Source organism: Megascapheus bottae, chromosome 20 (genome assembly GCF_031878675.1).
Source record: "Megascapheus bottae isolate mThoBot1 chromosome 20, mThoBot2.hap1, whole genome shotgun sequence".
In the NCBI taxonomy this organism is placed as follows: domain Eukaryota; kingdom Metazoa; phylum Chordata; class Mammalia; order Rodentia; family Geomyidae; genus Megascapheus; species Megascapheus bottae.
In genome coordinates, this window is record NC_143528.1 from 3755708 (window position 1) to 3776528 (window position 20821).

General features: G+C 43.2%; 2 protein-coding genes across 2 annotated transcripts in view; both read right to left on the reverse strand.

Annotated features, from left to right (window-relative positions):
• Positions 1 to 404: 404 nt before the first annotated feature.
• Positions 405 to 15540, reverse strand: Htra4 (HtrA serine peptidase 4). Its single transcript, XM_090353752.1, has 9 exons — positions 15031 to 15540; positions 14436 to 14535; positions 13130 to 13334; positions 10987 to 11181; positions 9945 to 9977; positions 7007 to 7121; positions 5793 to 5850; positions 5323 to 5418; positions 405 to 855 (listed from the first exon to the last, which is right to left on the reverse strand). Exons 1-9 carry the CDS (start codon positions 15509 to 15511, stop codon positions 687 to 689), a joined length of 1452 nt encoding a protein of 483 aa, XP_090209878.1. The 5' UTR covers positions 15512 to 15540; the 3' UTR covers positions 405 to 686.
• Positions 15541 to 15769: 229 nt separating this feature from the next.
• The window catches only part of Plekha2 (pleckstrin homology domain containing A2), a 69867-nt gene continuing 64815 nt past the window's right edge, over positions 15770 to 20821 (reverse strand). The window contains exon 12 of the mRNA XM_090353891.1: positions 15770 to 20108. Coding sequence (XP_090210017.1) covers positions 19746 to 20108 — 363 coding nt within the window. The 3' untranslated portion in view covers positions 15770 to 19745. The remainder of the gene's footprint in view (positions 20109 to 20821) is intronic.

The window sequence follows — 20821 nt, forward strand, 5'->3', positions numbered from 1 at the left end:
AAAACTAGAAGTGGCACTCTGGCTCAAGAGTGCTAGCCTTGAGCACAAAGAAGCTCGGGGACAGTGCCCAGGCTCTGCATTCCAACCCCAGGACCAGGAAAAAAAAAAAAAAAAAAAGAGCAAAGTACTCATGGATTACACTTATAATCCTACCTACTCAGGCAGAGTGGATTTTAACCAAATCTGTAGATTAACCTCTGATTTACCTAGCCTCTAGCCACCAAAAACCAGGGAGTAGAGATGTGGCTCAAGTGGTAAAGGGCAAACCTTGAGAGAAAAGGCTAAGGGAGAGCACCCAGGTCCTGAGTTCAAGCCCCAGTATCAAAATACACATACACACACACACACACACACACACACACACGCACACGCACACGCACACGCACGCACACACGCACAGATAAATTAGATATTGCCAATTTTTTTAGTTGTTTCCTATATTTAAATAAAACCTCAGCTCCAAACCTTCCTGGGACTTCTTTAACTTGGCTTAGATACTTTGTAGCAGAATGGTGTTCCCTGACTGCTACGTGTGTGTGTGTGTGTGTGTGTGTGTATACCTGGTATTCATTTTTCTTTATAACAGGGATTCGAATGTCCTGCCACCATTTCTAGCACATCTTCAATACAAACACAAGTAACAGAACTTTGGTTTTGTTAGATAATTTCTCTTTAAAGTTAGACACTTAATTGATGATTTCGGGTGTGACTCTCAGGAACAAGGTCTGACCTCCCCGACGACGCACAATGAAGGAGAGGGTGTCGTTGTCCTTAACAGCCTCAATGACTTCAGCCGTGGTCCTAACAGGCTGCCCATTTATGCTGATAATTACATCATGGTCTCTCAACCCTGAGCTGGAGAGGAGAAACAAATAAAGAGCATGAAACCAGAAGGACAGTTTTCATTGTCCCCAAACTAGACTGCAATGTATCTCTCTTGTGGCATTATTTTGCTGGCATTAAGAGATATAAATCAGGAAACTAGAAATAGCCTTAATCCTTCCAAAGACAAGGGCTGTTCTCAGATGTGCTTCTGATCACCTAGAGGACACCAGTTTTGATTACCATCATAAAATGAATCTCCTATCAGACTTACATAGGAAGTTTATTCCTCCTGTTTGAAGGATTTGATTTGGAATGGAGAATTTAGATTCTGGTTTCTGTTCACCTCTTACCTCTATTAACCTCTACTACATTCCCAGTTTCACCATCAGAAGAGTAAAACCAACCCTATATTTTTCATGGGCACTTGTTCCCCACTCAGTTTGATTGGGACAGCCCATAGTTTAAGGATCTGGAGGATGTATTGAGCACTCAGCTTATAGACACTCAAAAGCTAGTCAACTCTCCAGGACAAAATATTTATAGCTCTGGTGTTTTTAGCACCAAAATTGTGAGTATACTCAAGTTCTTATTATGTTTGCTTCATATAGAATATTTATTCTAAACAAAAAAGCTAGCTCTGAAAACAAAATAGCACAAATACAGGGCCAGCCTAATGATTTTGTCTTAAAGTGAACCATCTTCTTATCTGGCACCTATAGTTCATGCATGTAATCTTAGCTATTCAGAGGCAGAGATCTGAAGATCATGGTTCAAAGTCAGCCTGGACAGGAAAGTCCATAAGACCCTTATCTCCAAATAATCACCAAAAAATCCAGAAGTAGATCTATAGCTCAACTGGTAGAGTGCCAATCTTGAGCAAAAAAGGTAAGGGACAGTGCCCGGGCTCTGAGTTCAGGCTCCAGTACACACACACACACACACACACACACACACACACACACACACACACACACACCATCTTCTGGCCACTATATGAACTCTGACTCCCAGAAACTAGAAAACATCCACAAAAGAAGAATCATTATAGATGTTGATGTCTCAACTACTGGGTAAGTTCATTAACCTTTGCTTCCATAGAGCTGATTCTCCTGTAAAGTAATACCTATAACATAAGACTGTTGGTTGTTCAAACAAATACGTAAAACACTTCAAACATTGTCTGAGATTAGTAAATACTTCCTAAGTGCCAACTGTTAACACTATTCCATGTAAGTGGTAAAAACCAGGAAGGATAAAGTCCTATATGTAATAACTTCCAGCAGTACCTTTCACATTCTAGCTAACAATTAAAATGTTCAAATGTTAAAAAATACAGACTCTAGGGGGCCAGAGTTTAACCTAGTGGTAGAGAGCTTGCCTAGCATACACAAAGACACAGGTTCAATTCCTCAGTACCATATACGTAGAAAATTAGCCGGAAGTGGAGCTGTGGCTCAAGGGGTAGAGCTCTAGTTTTGAGGATGCCCAAGGACAGTACTCAGACCCTGAGTTCCAGTCCCAGGACTGGCAAAAAAAATACAAACTGGCCAGGGGTGTGTGGTTCAGGATTAGAATATGTACCTCACATGGCAAGACCCTGTATTGGATCCCCAACACTGCAAAATAAATGAATAATAATAAAAGTATGTGTTATTATTAATGATTATATAATTATTAAGAATTGTTGATTTGATATTATATAGTATTATATAGACATGGTATATTGCTTTATCAAATATTTTTAAATTGTTATAAATAATGGTCAATAATTAATTGTAAATTATTAATACTAATTTTTGGTAATTATTATTGCCAATAGTAATGATTTACTTTTAGCAGTATTAGTATTATTGGTGGTGGTACACACTTATAATCCTAGCACTCAGGAAACTGAAGCAAGAGGATCAAAAAATTTCAAGACTAGCCTGGGCAAGAAGAAGAAGAAGAACAAGAGGAAGAAGGAGAAGAAGGAGAAGAAAGAGAAGAAGGAGAAGAAGGAGAGGAAGAGGAAGGAGAAGGAGAAGGAGAAGGAGAAGGAGAAGAAGAAGAAGAAGAAGAAGAAGAAGAAGAAGAAGAAGAAGAAGAAGAAGAAAAAGAAGAGGAAGAAGAAGAGGAAGAGGAAGACGACGATGAAGACGACATTAACCTTAGCCATGCTGGACTACTGGTACCTATTTATTCCCTCTGTAAAAGTTACCATCATCTTCAGCCTTGAGCTGAAGAGCTCAGGGACAATGCCCAGCTCCATAGTTCAAGCCCTATGACTCACACACAAAAAAAAAAATCTTGTGAGCATGATAGGGAAAGTTGGGTACAGTTACATTTGATTTCAAATTTGTCCCAATAAATGCTGTAACAACAAAAAAAAGTTACCACCATATAAACAGATGACTGAGCTCTTGAAAAAGAAAAACACTAACCACAGTGGCCAAGTGTGAGCCCCAAGAAAACTCTTCCCCAATATTAAATGTTCCAAAACAGCATTTAATAACATCTTCTTTGGGGACTGTTCCATCCTTTGATTTATTATATAGATCTTAGCTCTGACTTCTCATGCTGTCATCTGAGTTCAAAGAAAATGTTGTAGAAAATCTATATACAAGATGTACCAAGACGTTTAATTCTCTGGATCCTTCCATTTTTATTTATTTACCTATTTCAACTGCTTAGTTTTAATTGCTATTAATACTTAATGATTAATTACTTAGTAAAAGTTGAGTACTAAACAATAGTTTCTCAGGAAAGGGTAGATTTAGAGGCTAAGATGTAGCCTAGTGGGGAAGCACTTGCCTAGCATGTACAAAGTCCTGGGTTCAATTAAAAAGACATAAATAGATTTGGTAACTTTTTTTTGAGGGGGGTCAGTCCTGGGGCTTGAACTCTGGGCCTGAGCAATGTTCCTGAGCTCTTCAGCTCAAGACTACTGCTCTACCACTTGAGCCACACCACCACTTCCGGTTTTTTGGAAGTTAATTGGAGATAAGAGACTCATGGACTTGTATGCCCAGCTGGTTTTGAACCCTGATCCTCAGATCTCAGCCTCCTGAGTAGCTATGATTACAGGCATCAGCTACTGGCACCCAGCTAGATTTGATAATTCTTAGTAAAACAGACTTAGATTGTTTACTCATATTTGTATCATTTAATACAAACTGCAATGTCATTTAAATTTTTCTAGTAGACATTTTTTTTAATTGTAAGCAAAGCTAGACTCTGGTAGCTCACGCCTATATTCCTAGCCATTCCAGTTCAAAGCCAGCCTGAGAAGGGAAGTCCCTGAAACTCTTATCTCCAATTAATTACCAAAAGCCAGAAGCAGAACTACAGCTAAAGTTGGAAAGTGCTAGCCATAAGCAAAAAACAAAAACCAGTATAGCCTGGTGCCACGTCTATAATCCTAGCTACTCAGGAGTCTGAGATCTAAGCATCACGGTTCAAAGCCAGCCTGGGTAGGAAAGTCCATGAGACACTTATCTCCAACTACCCACCAGAAAGTCAGAAGTGGTGCTGTGGGTCAAGTGGTAGAGTGTTAGTCTTGAGCTGAAGAGCTCAGGGACAGCACCCAGGCCCAGAGTTCAGACTCCATGACCCACAAAAAAAAAACCCAAAAACCCTCCAGGATAGAGTCTAAGACCTGAGTTCAAGCCCTAGGACTGGCACAAAAAAAAATTGTAAGCAAATGGATCAACTTTAATAGGGTACCTTATTTATTTCAAAATACTAGTTTGTGTGTGTACTGGTCCTGGAGCTTGAACTCAGAGCTTGACTACCATCCCTTAGCTTCCAAGGCCAGTGCTCTGCCACTTGAAACATAGCTTCATACTCAGATTTTTGGGTAGTTAACTGGAAATAAGGATCTCAAAGACTGTCATGACCAGGCTGGCTTTGAACTGCAATCCTCAGATCTCAGCCTCCTGAGTAGCTAGGATGACAGGTGTGAGCCACCAATGGCCAACAATATTTTATAATTTATTTATTATTTTATACTTTTTCATATAAGTCTTTTTGCAATCTGAAGATTACAGTTTAAAGCCAGCCCAGGCAGGCTGTGAGACTGTGAGACTCAAACAGCAAAAAGCCAGAAATAGAGCTATGGCTCCAGTAGTAGAGAAATGTTTAAATTCCATTCTTGATTTATGCTGACAGAACAAGTATCTATCATGTCACACATTTAGAAAGAACTCAGAGCCGGACACCAGTGGCTCATAGCTACAATCCTAATTACTCAGGAGGCTGAGATCTGTGGATCAGGGTTCAAAGCCAGCCAGGACACAAAACTCCCCTGTGAAACTCTTATCTTCAATCAACCACTAGAAAATTAAAGTAACTTACTATGGCTCAAGGGGTAGAGCGGTAGCCTTTAGCTGAAGAGCTCAGGGACAGTACCCAAGCCCAGAGTTCAAGGTCCAAGACTGACCAAAAAACCCCACCACCAACAACAACAACAATAACAACAACAAAACTAGGAAGCTGGGCACAGGCCTGACTTCTACTTACCTCTCAGCAGCTGATCCTTCAATCACCTCATAAACAAAAACCCCAGAGCTCACATCAGGGAAATTTGGATCTTGCCTTTTCATGTCTTGCAGAAGGCTAGAACAAAGAAGGTTGGCAAAGTCAACGAGGTCACTCCTGAGCCTTGGTGAAAGCCTGGAACTCTGAGGAGCACATCCTGTTCCACTTGAGGCTTACAGGTACTTAATGAGGATCCCACTCAGCCAATCTTAACCATTGCCCTCTACATGCAGTTGGATCCTCTGGGCTAAATCCTAGAATCACTGGACATGACACAATTAGCTCCAATGAAAGGCACTCTATTCAGTGTACACTGTTGTGGGTAGAGGCCAATTCAACAACTAAACCTCTGATCAGTGGTCTCTGGCTGCAGTACAAATATTGTAGCTTTGCTGTAAACACCATCCATCCTGCTATAGCTTTTGTGTCTGACATAACAAATCCATGCTTACTTCAGCGTGAGGGGTAGCATTCTCAAACCCAGGTATTTCTTCTGTGAAGGAGCCTTTCCTGGAAAGGGAAATTACAGAATATGACTCACAACAAAGCTTCTTTGTTTTTGGCAGAGCTAAGATGATATCAGACACTAAGAATCTCTGCTGTTGTGGTCACCCTTACATAGTGTCTACGATGAAATAATGCTTTTAAGAATATCTGTTATCAGTACAGGCACATCCAAGGCCACAGGGTTTGTTTCTATGTTCATTTAACCCAAGCATATCTGGGTTCAGCTCACACTTGGTTTGGATCAAGTCCCCCAACATGGTCACCCAAACCAGTACTACAGAATCTGAAACCCAGTAATCCAGTACTGAAAAGAACTCAAACAGAGCTGGGCGCAGTGGCTCACACCTGTAATCCTAGCTACTCAGGAGGCTGAGATCTGAGGATTGCTGTTCAAAGCCAGTCTAGGCACAAAAGTCCATGAGACTCTTATCTCCAATTAACCACCAGAAAACCAGAAGTGGTGTTGTGCCTCAAGTGGTAGAGCACTAGTGTTGAGCTGAAGAGCTCAGGGACAGTGCCCTGGCCTGGAGTTCAAGCCCAACAAAAAGGAGAAGGGGAAGGAGAAGAAGAAAGAAGGAGGAGGAGAAGGAAGAGGAAGAGGAAGAGGAGGAGGAGGAGGAAGAGGCGGAGGAGGAGGAAGAGAAGAGGAAGAAAAGAAGAAGAAGAAGAAGAAGAAGAAGAAGAAGAAGAAGAAGAAGAAGAAGAACAACAACAACAACAACAACAACAACAACAACAACAACAACAACTCAAACAAGTCAGGGCTCAGTTGCTCTCATCTGTAATCCTAGTCCCTCACCCCCACCCCCGCCAGGCAGCTGAGACCTGAGGATTCATAGCTAGCACAGGCAAGGATGGAAGTGGAGCTGAAAGTGAAGCTATGGCTCAAGTGGTGAAGCCTTGAGCAGAAAGCCTAAGGGACAAACACAGGCACTGAGTTCAAGCTCCAGTACTAGCGTGTGTGTGTGTGTGTGTGTGTGTGTGTGTGTGTGTGTGTTTGCACATTCTCTCTGTCTCTCTCTCTCTCACACACACACACACACACACACACACACACACACACACACACACACACACAGAGCATTTAAACATCTACTTCCACAAAAGATAAGGTGCACTTGAAAAACAAGAGGGCACAAACAACACCCATGCTCTTCACCTTTCAATTGGCGCTCGTGGTACTCGGACAAGAACTGTCTAATCCGATCTGAGGGGATCGCAAAGGAGATTCCTGCAGTCACCTTCAGTGTGTTTATGCCAATCACATCTCCATCCTGGCAAGAGAGGAGCCATCACTGAGTCATGAAGCTTTGAAAAATCAGAAAACAAATAAAGGAAAGGAAGGAAGGAAACTAGTCACCTAGGGTCAGAAAACCAGGGTAGAAGGAAATTTGCCCTTCTTCACCAGCTGGTAAACTCTAATCAGTGGCATGCCTTCATTGCAGCCCACATGCTTGGGCAACAAATGTTTCATTGAAAGGAGCTGATATGACAGGACAGAGACATGAGGAAACTTTATGGGGTATACTTCATTTGAGGCTAAAGGGTCAAGACTGCTGAGGATCTTCTTTTTAATCTCCAGATCATTTTTTCTTTATTATGTTACATTGTTTTTTTTAATGAGCCTCAGTTTATTATATTTTGACACAAACAAGAGGACAAAGGATATTTACTTTTTTAGTAATGAAATGAAACTAAAACATTGAAGATATATTGACATGAAACTTCTGGAGAATGAGAAAAGTTCACATGTGGAAGCAAAGGTCATTTGGACTAAAGTTATGAGGAGTTATGCCTTTCACTGTTTTTCAGCTTTTGCCAAGTAAAGGGAAGGCTAGAAAAGGGATTACTGATCATATTAAAATACAGACTGTAATTTAGTAGATCTGGAATGTGATAAAAATTCTATATTTCATTTCTACCCTAGTGAACTCATTGTATTTTTTTAAATATATTTTTATTGTGATTAAAAGAAGGGTACATTATATTCACTAGGTAGAAGGTGCATTATTTCACATACATCGATACCCTTTCTCATGTCTTGGTCCCGATTTCCCTCCCACCATCCCACCCCACATCTTTTTTTCCCCCCTTCCCTATCTGATTTCAAATAACCAAATACTCATATATACAATATATCAGATAACAAGGTGAAATATTGTAACAATATGAGATAGTCAAGGGACAGCAAAAGAGATGAGAGATAACATAGTACATTAAAGACAACAATCACTCATTATATGGCTTTTGTTTCTGTATCCTGGAGGTCCTTTCATTTAGCATCATCCTATATGGCCTTATGTATCTAGGTTTTGTTCTAGTGTAAATCTCTGCTAGGAGATCCCAAAGTTTCTACTGATTATGACAAATGAGGGAAACCACTGAGCCTATGTTCCTTTGAGTCTGGCTTACTTCACTTAATATGATTTTTTCTAAGTCTTCCCATTTCCTTACAAATGGGGCCATGTCATTCTTTCTGACAGCAGCATAGAATTTCATTGTGTACAAATACCACATCTTGTTGATCCACTCATCAACTGAGGGGCATCTGGGTTGGTTCCATATCTTTGCTATGGTAAATAGTGCTGCAATGAGCATCATTGTGCTAGTGGATTTAGTACATCCTTTTTTCTGGACAATTGGGTAAATGCCAAGAAGTGGAATTGCTGGGTCATAGGGGGAACTCATTGTTTAATAAGGAAGGCAGGCATAAAAAAGAAGCATTCAATAAGCTGGAGATAAAGCTCATCTGTAAGAACACTTGCCTAGCATGTGCAAGGGCTTACATATATATATAGTACACATGTATATATATAAACATATATGTATATATATGTATATGTATATACACATATATACATATATGTGTGTATATATAGATATACTTTACTGGCTTTTCAAAAGTGCTGCATAAAATTTAACAGTACAATACAGCCAGTGACAGCTCACACTCCTAATCCTGTCTACTCAGAAAGCTGAGATCTAAGGACCGAGGTTCAGAAGCAGCCCAGGAAGAAAAGTTCATAGACTGCTTTTTTTTTGTGGGTCATAGGGCTTGAACTCGGCCTAGGTGCTGTCCCTGAGCTCTTCAGCTCAAGGCTTCCACTCCTCCCCGACTTGAGCCAAGCCCCACTACCTTTTTTCTAGAGGTTAATAGGAGATAAGTCTCAGGTCCTCTTGTGCCAGGGCTGGCTTTGAACCTTGATCCTTAGATCTCAGCCTCCTGTGCCTGGCAAAGTCCATAGACTCTTATACTCAATTAACCAACAAAAAGCCAGAAGTAGAATGGGAGAGAACATCAGTCTTGAGTGAAAAGGACAAATGAGAATGCAAGGCCCTGAGTTCAAGCCCCAGGAATGGTTGGTGCTTGTGGATATACATACAGAGAGAGACAGAGACAGAGACAAAGACACAGAGAAACAGAGAAAGTTAAATGAATAACAAAACAATATGTTCCAGTCATGGCTTTCCTGTCATTTTTTCCGCAGATCAGAACTAAATACTTGAATGGACTTCATGATGTAATCAGCATTTTCAGCAGAGGGACAGTTGTTCATATGCAAAAGTAGGGTGTTTTCAAGGATACACATTGCAAGCAAAGTTGATCATGTGGCATAAATTTAGGTTTACTAAGGGTTTAGGTAATTATCCAATGAAAATAGAAAGGAAGAGGAAAGGAAGAAGAAGATCTGGAAGTAAATGAGAACCAAAACTCTAGTGCTCTTTGTAAGAGGAAAAATCCATTACAGATTATGAATATTTTCTAAATCATTCCTTAAGATCCAAGGATTAAAAGGCATCATTACAGGGGCCGGGAGTTTGGCCTAGTATGCATGAAGACCCAGGTTCGATTCCTCGGTACCACATACATAGAGAAAAAGCCAGAAATGGTGCTGTGGCTCAAGTGGTAGAGCTCTAGCCTTGAGAAAACCCAAGGACAGTGCCCAGACCCTGAGCTCAAGCCCAGCACTGGCAAAAAATAAAGGCGTCATTGCATAATTCTCTACACAAAAATGACACCAACCCTGCACCATAAAGTTCAGAAAGTCTTTGAAAGTTAAGAAGCAACATGACATAGTAAAGAAACAACCACTTACCAAGTTTACCAGAGGCCCTCCAGAGTTCCCGTGCTGAAGACAAGAAGTTGACACCATTAGTAAAGTGAACAAGTACAGTTCTCCTGTGTAGCCTATATGAGCCTCCAGGTGAGAACTATCAGAAGCAGCCTGCTCTAGGAAGCATCTGCTCCCTCCAAGGCAGGGAAAATCATGCCACCTGCCATTACCAATACTGAAGCGACTAGAGGCAAAGAGAAATAGCAAAAGGACCCCCACATTCTGCAGCAGTGTGGCCCCTGAGAGACTGGTAATCAAACAAATTCAGTTCTAACAATGTGATAACACATTTCTTTTTTTTTTTTTTTTTTGCCAGTCCTGGGCTTGAGCTCAGGGCCTGAGCACTGTCCTTGGACTTTCTCAAGGCTAGAGCTCTACCACTTGAGCCTCAGCACCACTTCTGGCTTTTTTATCTATGTATGTGGTACCGAGGAATCGAACCCGGGTCTTCATGCATGCTAGGCAAGCACTTTAACCACTAGGCCAAACTCCCGGCCCTGTGATAACACATTTCTTTCATGGTCACTCAGAGTTTCCTTCTTACTAGATCCTGCTGGTATATTTTTTCTTTTTTTTTTTTAGGTTTTTAAGATTTTATTATAAAAGTGATGTACAGAGGGGTTACAGTTACATAAGTCAGATAAAATTACATTTTCTCTTTGAACAGTGTCATCCCCTCCCTCATTCTCTCCCAGTTTTTCTCCTCCCATTACCACCCCCACAACCACCCCCTGTCAAACTGTATAGTTCATTTCCAAAATTGTGTCTAGTGGGTTTCACTGCTGAATTGGTTCAATTTATCCCACAACCTCTGTGTTTCCCCTTCTCAAATCAGATAAACTTCCATACAAGGCAAAGGGCATACAAATTAAAAAAAAAAAAACAGCAGCAAAAGAGAAAAAAAAAACAACAGAAAGACCTCCCCCCAAAATAGTACAATTTTTTTAAAAAATCTCATCTGCATTTCTTGGAGTTCATGGCCAGTCTGTTTTGAGTTGAAGATGGGCTTCCAAAAGGGACTTACATTAATGATGGCATCAGTCTGAATATAGTCCATGTCTGAATCCTTCAGGCCCAGCTCCTTGCCTCCTCGCTGGGTAGTGCTAACAATGCCTGCAGTCACGGTGTTCTGCAGAGAGAACGGGCTGCCCAAGGCTACCACGAACTCGCCAGCCCTAAGGTCAGATGATCTTCCCAGCAGCAATACTGGAAGGTCAGTCTGCAAGGAGGGAAGAGAAGCTCAGAAAAGACAGAACAAATCAAAAGCAGAATCAGTCAATATTCAAATATAACACATAAAACACTAGCTCTCTCCTTTGGACATTTATCTAAGATGCACAGATTTTCTGACTGCCTTTTATTTCTTCCTCACAGTTGACTACCATCAAGCTGTCTTGTTCAGAGGATCAGATTATTTCTAATATGGAAAATCACGATATAAACTGCCAGGAAAGTAATTGGTGAACATTAGCAATTCACTTAGCAACATTCCAGCTCAAAAGTTATAAGTCAAAGTGAATCAGTCACAAACAAGAACAGGATAGTACTTCTCAAACTGCAATATGCACACAAAACAGCTGATTCTGATTCAGATCTACTCATGTAGATCATCTCAGGCAGATCTCTGGAGTCTGTGATCTCTGGAGTCTGTTCTTTTGTGTGCCCACACTAGGGCTTGAGCTCAGGGCCTGTCTCCCTTAGCTTTTTATTCCCTCCCCCCCCCCTATCTCCCTCCCTCCCTTCCTCCCTCCCTGCCCCTCCCTCCCTCCCCTCTTCTCTCCCCCTCCCTCTCTCAAGGCTGGCACTCAACCACTGATCCACAGTCCTACTTCTGACTTTTTGATTGTTAATTAGAGATAAAAGTCTTACAGACTTGCTCATCTGGGCTAGTTTTGAATCACAATTCAAAGATGTCAGCCTCCTGAGTAGCTAGGAAGCTAGGATTATAGGTGTGAGCCGCCTATAATCTAGAGGGACTGCACTTTCCTAAAAAGTCCTTGGACTGTGTGGTGTCCCTGACATGCAGATCAGGCCTTGTACAGAAAAGGACCTCAAAGCATTCCTTAGCAATGATGAACCCACTGCAATCACTTCTAATATCTTAAGCCAAGCAAAGGAATGAGTTTTTTTTAGAAATAGTCTCTGCAGAAGAAGAAAAAGAGACTATAATTGTTAGGGATATGCAGACAGTCACAAAAGAAAATTAAGTGAATTATTAAACCACACTGAATGAAACATAGTTTGCATAGTTTTCCTCATTTGCTGTAACTAGAAAGTGCCTATAAATCTACAAGTAAACACTCTAGATGGTAATCAACAAAAAAATACACTTGGACATGATAAATTATACAGGACCCTAGACATTCACATAGTGAGACCAAATGAAGATATTCTTAGGAGAGGATCATGAAGGTTCACTAGTTATGGGGCATATGATCATATGAAATGATGTTTATCAAAGTAAACTCCAAGAAATGGAAACAAGGAGTTTTATGTTATTTTGCTTCTTGCTTCCTTTTTTCTCCTTTGTCACTGCTTTTTATTTCGGTACCTTTTGTCTTATATGTAATTTATCTGATTGGGGGAGGGTAAAGGGAAAACACCAAAATGGTGGAACTAAGGGTGAGCAACTGCAGGAGATATTCACCAGACACTCTGTTGAAAATGAACTATACAACTTATGGGTGGGGATGGGAAGGAAAACCTGGGAGAAAAATGAGGGAAGAGGTGACACTATTCAAAAAGCAATGTATTGGAGCCGGGAGTGTGGCCTAGTGGTAGAGTGTGACCTAGCATGCATGAAGCCCTGGGTTCAATTCCTCAGTATCACATACCTAGAAAAAGCTAGACGTGGTGCTGTGGCTCAAGTGGTAAAGTGCTAGCCTTGAGAAAGCCCAAGGACAGTGTCTAGCCCTGAGTTCAAGCCCCAGGACTGGCAAAAGAGAAATGAAGAAAAAATATGTACTTATTACCTGATTTATGTAACTGTAACCCCTCTGTATATCACCTATACAATAACAATAAAATAAAAAAGAAAAGAAACAGAAGCAAAGCAGAAAAAAGCATACATCCCAGATGGGAAAGATGTGTTATGGAAATGAGGCGAGAAAGAGCCTATTGAGAATCCCCAAATATGCATTCTGAGTGGGCTCTCCACTGCTACTCACATTTGGCTTGATCTTAATCAAGGCCAGGTCCAATTTATGGTCAATGTCTTTGACGGTGGCTTCATACTGGGCCCCACTCTGGAGCTCCACCTGGATCCGCTGCTGGTTGGTGAGGACATGAGCGTTGGTTACAATGAGCCCATCCTCGGACACTATGAAGCCAGAGCCACTGGATGAGGGGATCTCCTGGTTGCTCAGTGGGGACCTGTCTCCAGAAAACAGTAGTATAAGCAGAGGGAGGAAAAACCAGAGGAACCAACTTCAGTCTGAAAATGCCTAGGGAACCGCATGTTTATTGAACAGCTCTCCATCATAGTTTTGTCAGATCTTTTATTTTTTTCCTTTCTGTATTCTCATCATCTCCATGAATAAGTGAACTGCATGCAGTGTGCCCTGCTCATCTTTTTCAAACATGATTGAGAGTGGGTGGAACTTCCCTCTCCCACTGTCATTGTGCTGCAGTGTGGGTCAGTGCAGCAAGCTGTGGGTCTCTTGCTGCAAAGAGGACAGATTTAACAGTAATATTGGAAGCAAAAGTGGGTCTATGGGCCTGGAGTTTAGCCTAGTGGTAGAGTGCTTGCCTAGCATGCACGAAGACCCGGTTCCATTCCACATTACCACATACATAGAAAAAAGCCAGAAATACTGCTGTGGCTCAAGTGGTAGAGCTCTAGTCTTGAGAAAGCCCAAGGACAGTACCCACGCTCTGAGTTCAAGACCCAGGACTGGCAAAAAAAAAAAAGTGGGTCTACACCACAGTATGAAGAACCCACACAGTCAGGATTCAGTGGGGTCTCACTCTGGCTTAGTTTTCACTAGCAACTGGTCCTAAAACATAAGCTCAGGATCTCCTGGCATACAAGCAACAATGGGCTGGGCCAGAATACCAAGATGCCTGCCCAAGACCTCCCACATTTCGCCCATGCAGCCACCTAAACTCACAGCAGTACCCCAGACTTAGATGTCAGAATCCTTTTGCTTTTCTCTTTGGCTAAGTAACCTTGAATGGATTTTTTTTTTCCTTTGCTACTTTCTTTTGCAGGGCAGAGGATGGAACCTAAGGCCTAGTGCATGCTAAGCCAGGGTTCTGCCCAGGAGCCATGTCCCCATTACCACAGAGTGAGTGAATGCGTGTGTGCTTGTGTGCGTGTGTGCGTTGTGTGTGTATGAGAGAAAGAGAGAGAGAGAGAGAGAGAGAGAGACAGACAGACAGAGACAGAGAGTCTGAAATCACCAGGGTTCTGAGAAGGGGCCTGGAGCAGGTGGGGCTGGAGAAGCAGGCAGCAGACCCTCCCTGCGCGCTTACCTGCGGAACAGCTGCAAGTGAACCACAGCTGGCGCCACCTTCTCCACGACAGAGGCGATGAAGTTGTACTTGCTGCGGAGCCAGCCTGTGCTTCTGGTCCCTGCGAACAAATGCTCCTTGCTGGGGCGGAGGTAGCGGGAGCCTGGCTTCCTTGCCGCCTCCCGGCCCCCTTCTCTCCCTCTACTTAAGGGAACTAGAGCCCCTTCCCACCCGTGCAGCTATGCCTTGGGAAAATGGTGACCGGGGAGAGTAAAGGGGAAGGAGCAGGGGTCAAGTGAAGCAGCTGTAATTGTAATGGTGGAATGGCAACGTGAGGGTGTGTGTGGGGGGCAGGGGTAGGGTGTGTGCCCGTATGTTGGGGCTGGAACTCAGAGCTTGGACGCGATCCCTGAGTTTTCCTGTCCCAGGATGGCGCCCTTCCACTTGATCCACAGCTCCGCGGTCAGCTTTTCGCTGGTTAATTGCAAAGAAGAATCTCAGGAGCTGGCTTCGAACTGCGAATCCTCGGAGCTCAGCCTCCTGAGCAGCTGGGGTTGGGGGCACGCGTGCGCGGCGCCGGCCTGCCGTCCCGGAGGCGCGCGGGGCCCACGCTCACCTGGAGCCCGGCAGTCGCCCTTCTGCACGGGCACGGCTGGGAGCGCGCCGCGGAGGCGCGCCGCGCGGTTCTCGGCGCGGAGCGCGCACAGGCTGGGGTAGGTGCGGCCGTCGCTGCCGCACACGGCCGCCCCGCTCTCCGGGCAGCCGCAGGTGCCCAGCCGCGCGCCGCCCCCCGGCTCCCGGCGGAAGGGCTCGAGGCAGCGCAGCCCCAGCGCGCACGGCCGGCCCCGCGTCCCGCCGCACGGCTCGCCCTCGGCGGCTGCGCACACCCGGCAGCAGCGGCAGCTGTCCAACACCGGCGTCGTCCCCGCCGAGCAGGTGGGCAGAGGGGGACAGCGCGTCGGATCGCAGGCCTCCGGGCAGGGCAGCGGGGCTCTGGACCGCCGGGCCTCCGCTCGGCGCTCGGGAAGCCCTGGCAGCAGCAGCCACAGCAGAAGGAATCGTCCCAGCCCCGCTGGCTGCAGCAGCCGTCGGTGCATCCTGCTCCCCCCAAGCTTCCCCTGACTTGGCTCTGGGCTCTGGCCTGGACGCCGCCTCTGCCAGCCTTTAAGGCTTTAAGGGGCAGAGCCTGGCACATACCAGTCCAGCCCCGCCACCCGTCCCGCCCCAGGGCCAGGACCACCCCAGAGCCGTGACCCTAGAGCCGAGAGGCCGGCCTGGTGGAATCCATTAAAACCAGTAATGATCAGCCCCGATGTGGCCCGATGTGCCATGGGTTAGGAAAACACACAACCATATTTCAAGATTTCACATGGGTTTTATTACAAAACAAGCAACAACACAAGCTTAGAAAAGTATTTGTTGCCACATACCAATTAAAAGATCACATAAAATGAGAAGTCTGTTTCCCTACACCCACGCAGGGTGCATTTCACCAGAGAAACACGACTGTCAAGCAAGGAGAAGGGGGCTGCACTGTGTGCTTTGCCACATGTTCACTTTATTCAAACTCTATCTGGTATGCGTGACTGTAAATTGACTCCTGCAGGCAATAACAGACAGGGGTGGAGAGGATGTTGGTTAATATCTTAGAACCTGTCCACCTTTCACATGCTCCAAGTTAAAGCTAACTAAAGAAACTCACTTTCAAGGGTGCATTACACTGCCCTGTGCCTGTGTATTCACCTAACATTGAAAAGTCCTACCATTAAGTCCAACTGCTCAACTATTTCACGATGCATCTTACAGTATGTATCGGTGAACATTTATATTCAGAAAACAAGAAAACAAAAATTTGCTCTCAGTAAACTAAGAAGCTGGAACTTAAATCAATCCTCACAGGAGCTTAGCATTGCATCCAGAATGGACTGCACTGTTTTGATGTGCGGTCACTCTCCAGACAAATGATTCTTACCGATCTTCATTTGACCTTGATGCAAAAGCAAGTCCATCAAAGCTTTCAAGAATAACAGATAATATGCAGTTCAGCTACAGAGAAACTACCTGAATTACTGTTTCACATATTGATCAAGACTTAAGAAGCCTTATTGGAAGAGCCAACATAGTTTTTATTCCACAAAGAAAATACTATAATCTCAACAATAAACCTTCAGACATATTTCAGAGCCCATATACTTGACTAACTGCACTCCCTTCTCTCTTTTTTTTTTCCACCATTGGGTTCCTTCCTATAAAACTAAATGCTTCAAGTTATATATGCACCATCTTTTGCTCACATTAAAAGACTGGAAGGCCAGGCATGCTGGCATGCCCCTGTAATCCCAGCACTCACAAAGCTGAAGCAAGAGGACTGAGTTCAAAGCCAAGCTGGGCTACACATAAAGATCTTGATTCAAAAAACAAAACCAACCAAACAAGCAAAAAGACTATGATGTACATTTTTTTCCAGAAAGAGAGAAATATGGACAGAAAAGAAATGCTGAAAGAAGATTTGGGAATGTAAGTGATTTTTAAGCTGCACAGAAGACAATTCTATTTTTCCAATATTGGAATTACATGAACAATGCTCTCACTTGGAATTCTTAAGTATCTGCTAGTTAGAATCCTTGAAAGAAACTTCTTGTTTGCACTTTATGGAAAATAAAAGATGGACTGTATATAATCTAGCACACTCTCAAACAGACTTTGCTTAGTAAGAAACCAATCAACTTACTAAAATGGCCAATTAATTTAGCAATAGTAATTACTACTAGATTACTAGCAGGGAGTTTATGTTAAAAAGAGAAATGGTAGATTTTGACAACTTAAAAACACCAAAAGATGACACCATTTCCATGAGTCATGGAATGTTTAAAGACACTTCAGACGTTCCTAAATTATTTTTCATTAATTTCACATCTCATGCTGTGCATTTCTGTGGACTATGCAAATAATTTTCTGGAGAAAAATCAGAAGATGGAACCAGAGATAAGAGGCTTTAGGAATTTGGAACAGCTTTTTAAAATCAGTCTACTTAAAGCAGATTCATACATAAATAATTCCCAGACCAGGAATTTCTGAGGAAAAAAAGGACTCAAGAGTTTATTTTTGAAGAGAGGGAAAGCCAGGAGTGTGGGACAGTTGTGATCCAGACTTCAGGGTGGACTCTACTCCTTTCCACCCCCAAGCCACTGAAGTCCTTATACGCTTTCTCATCTGCCTTAGGTAGCAACACTAGAGGAACAGTCACTTATTTAGTTAAAATGATTCCCTGGCCAGGCACTGGTGGCTCATACCTACAATCCTAGCTACTCAGGAGGCTGAGACCTGAGGATCATGATTCAAAACTAGCCTGGCAAGAAAGTCCATGAAACTCTTATCTCCAAACAATCACCCAAAAGAAAAAAGAACCAAAAAAACAAAAAACAAAAAATAAAAACAAACCTAGAAGTAGAGCTGTGGCTCAAGTGGTAGAGCACTAACCTTGAGTTTCAAAGATCAGGGACAGCACTCAGGCCATGAGTTCGAGCCCCTGGACTGGCACTGGGAAAAGAAAAAAAAAATGTTTTCCCTAGTCTCTTCCAATAGTTTCAAATTAAAATATAACTCATTAATCTAATTAATGTTTCAAGTCAAAATGAGCTACCGTCTCTTCTCACTTCAGGAAACCCTCCTAAGTTTCTGGTAGCAATTCCTACAGAAGCTGGAGAGATAAATGTTCCCACGGACACTGGAAATAGTACCTCATCCAATGGAAGAAGGCAAACCATAAAACTACAGTGGGAAACTCAGTCTTCTACACTCTTCTGAAACCTGGGCAAACTATAGCCAGTGGCTTGAAGCATCTCACTCAATGCCTTTATGCCATTTTGTATTCCTTAAAAAAAAGAAGACATTAATATCCCAAGATTATCTTTTATCTGTCCAATGGTAAGTATATCACCAGATTACAGGATGTGATCATGCAAATGTACCTGGCTTCATTCAAAGGGCAACAGGAGGAGAGAGAAGAAACAATCTATAGGCACCTGATACACAACACTTACTATTAGACAAATGCTATCCTTTCTTTTCAGTAGAAGATCAGCAAGGCAAGAAGTCAAGACAGTCTTCACCAAAAAGACAAAAAACAACAACAACAACAACAACAAAAAACCCCTTCCTCCTTTCTGGAAAAACATGGATCAAAAACACTTAGTAGAGCTAGTGGCTGGTGGCTCAGCCTATAAATCCTAGCTACTAAATATGCCAAGATCTCAGGGCCATGATTTGAAGCCAGCCTATGCAGCAAAGTCCGTGAGACTATATCTCCAATTAACCAACAAAAAGCCAGAAATAGAGCTGTGACTAATGCGGTAGAGTGCTAGACTCAAACAGAAAAGGACACAACCCCTTGAATTCAAATCTCAGGGCTAGCAAATCAAAATGTACTAACACCCACCTCTCCTCAGCACCTACTTTCAAGCTAATTTAAACCTTTGAGAGAAAGATGGACTTGTCACCCCTTGGGCCAATCCCACACTTATCAAACAACAATTTTGGAACCAACGTCTGTTCTGTTCTCCATGGTCGTACATGTGACATTGATAAACCCATGTTTGGGACCTGATGCAGAACTAAACTGATATGTCTATTTGCCCCATCTACAGCAGTGGGAGTCCACAGAGCAACAAGAGAAAAACAGTACTCCTCAAAATCTGGTGGAATTGAAGTATCTTCATGCCTTGGAAGAGATCCCTGCCTCTTTCCCTGGGAAGTCTCTTGGGGATCTGGCCTTGTGTTATTTTGAGGGCCACCTCCACACCTAGATTTTAGCACCATCTCTCAAGCTGGAGCTTAGTTAAGATGGAGCCTGAGTCTCTCCTACCATGGTACTTTTGATCTGGGTTAATACCACCTTTCTATTCCCCAAACATTACCAATAAAAAGGAATGGGGGGGGGGACAATGGATGGCTGCAAATGAACTGAAAAACAAAGAAGAAAAGAACCTAGGACAAGGAAATAAAACTTGGTGAAGGATAAAACTGAACTCCCAACCTCCTCTAACAAGAAGGCACTAAAAATGGCCTCTGCCAGGATGACCTTGAAAGAGTTCAAAACAGCTTCAAGGAATGCTCTCTCCACTAAATAGGCCTATGAGTCTAACCTAGTGATTTTCCTAAATTAAATATACTACACTGATATTTTTTAAAAAGCCAGCTGGATGGGCCATTCCCATAGAGCATCCACAGGAATATGAGGCCCTAAAGGCCTCTGACTGTTCTCCAGACAACAGGGTGGAGAAACTGAGTCCTACCTCCCTCTGCCCTCCCCACCCATGGCACTGTGCTCCATCACACATCAGAGGTCCGTATGTTTTCATCATCAAGGTTGAACATGAACGGTTTCTCCTTGGGGTGTTGGGGCTCTGATCTGTGCCTCATCCGAGAACTTGGCGACATCCCGGCAGTATCACTCTCCGATAGACAAGACAGAAACAGTGAATCCTCTGGAGCCTCGTGGGCTGGAAGCAGCTTCTCCCTGGCCTGGGGGACAGGTGTCCAGGGCTGCCAGGAGGAAGCCACAGAGGGAGCCTTGCTGAGGGCTTTCTTCTCCTCCACGGGCGGCCGTCCTCTCCACAAGACAGAGTTAGGCCCAGCTGGGAAGCTGGAGCCTCCAGGCCGAGTCAAAGAAATGGATCTGGAAAAGGACATTTCCTAGAAACGTAAGAGAAGAAATAGATAACAACAAGTAAGGGGTTTTCCTAACGATGTTAATTCTGAAGTCACAGGAGGAATTCCTACCTGGGACCACAGCTTCCTAGTCTGGAGACATTTTTGCCTACAAAATTTCACTGTGTACAACTGTGTTCGTCTGGAGACCCAACTGTGCTTCCCATGGGGGGCTGAGGTAGAAGGGTTACTCCATCCCTGAAGTTCAAGGCCAGCTAGGCAACACAGCCAGATCCCATCTCAAAAATAAATGAAATCTTTGTATATCAACTTTGTAACAGCAACAAAAAATTTTAAATAAAATTAAATGAAGCTACTCTGGAGACTGAGTCTGAGACTGCGGTTCAAAGCCAGCCAGAGTAAAAAGTCCGTGAGACTCATACCTCCAATTAATCACCAGAAAACCAGAACTGGAGCTATGGCTGATAGTGATAAAGTACCAGCCTTGAGCAAAACAGAGCTCAGGGACAGCACCCAAGCCCGGAGTTCAAGCCCACAACTGACAAAAAAAAAAAAAAAAAAAAAAAGAAACACTATGGACAGCACCCAGTACTGAGCTCAAACCCCAGGACCAGTGCAAAACAAACAAATATAAAAATAAAAAGTTAATCAGAATTCATTGCATGCCTCAGCTTAGGCTTAGCAGTGAGACTTGTAGGATGCATAAGAAACTCCATGTCTCTGTCCAACCTGACGTC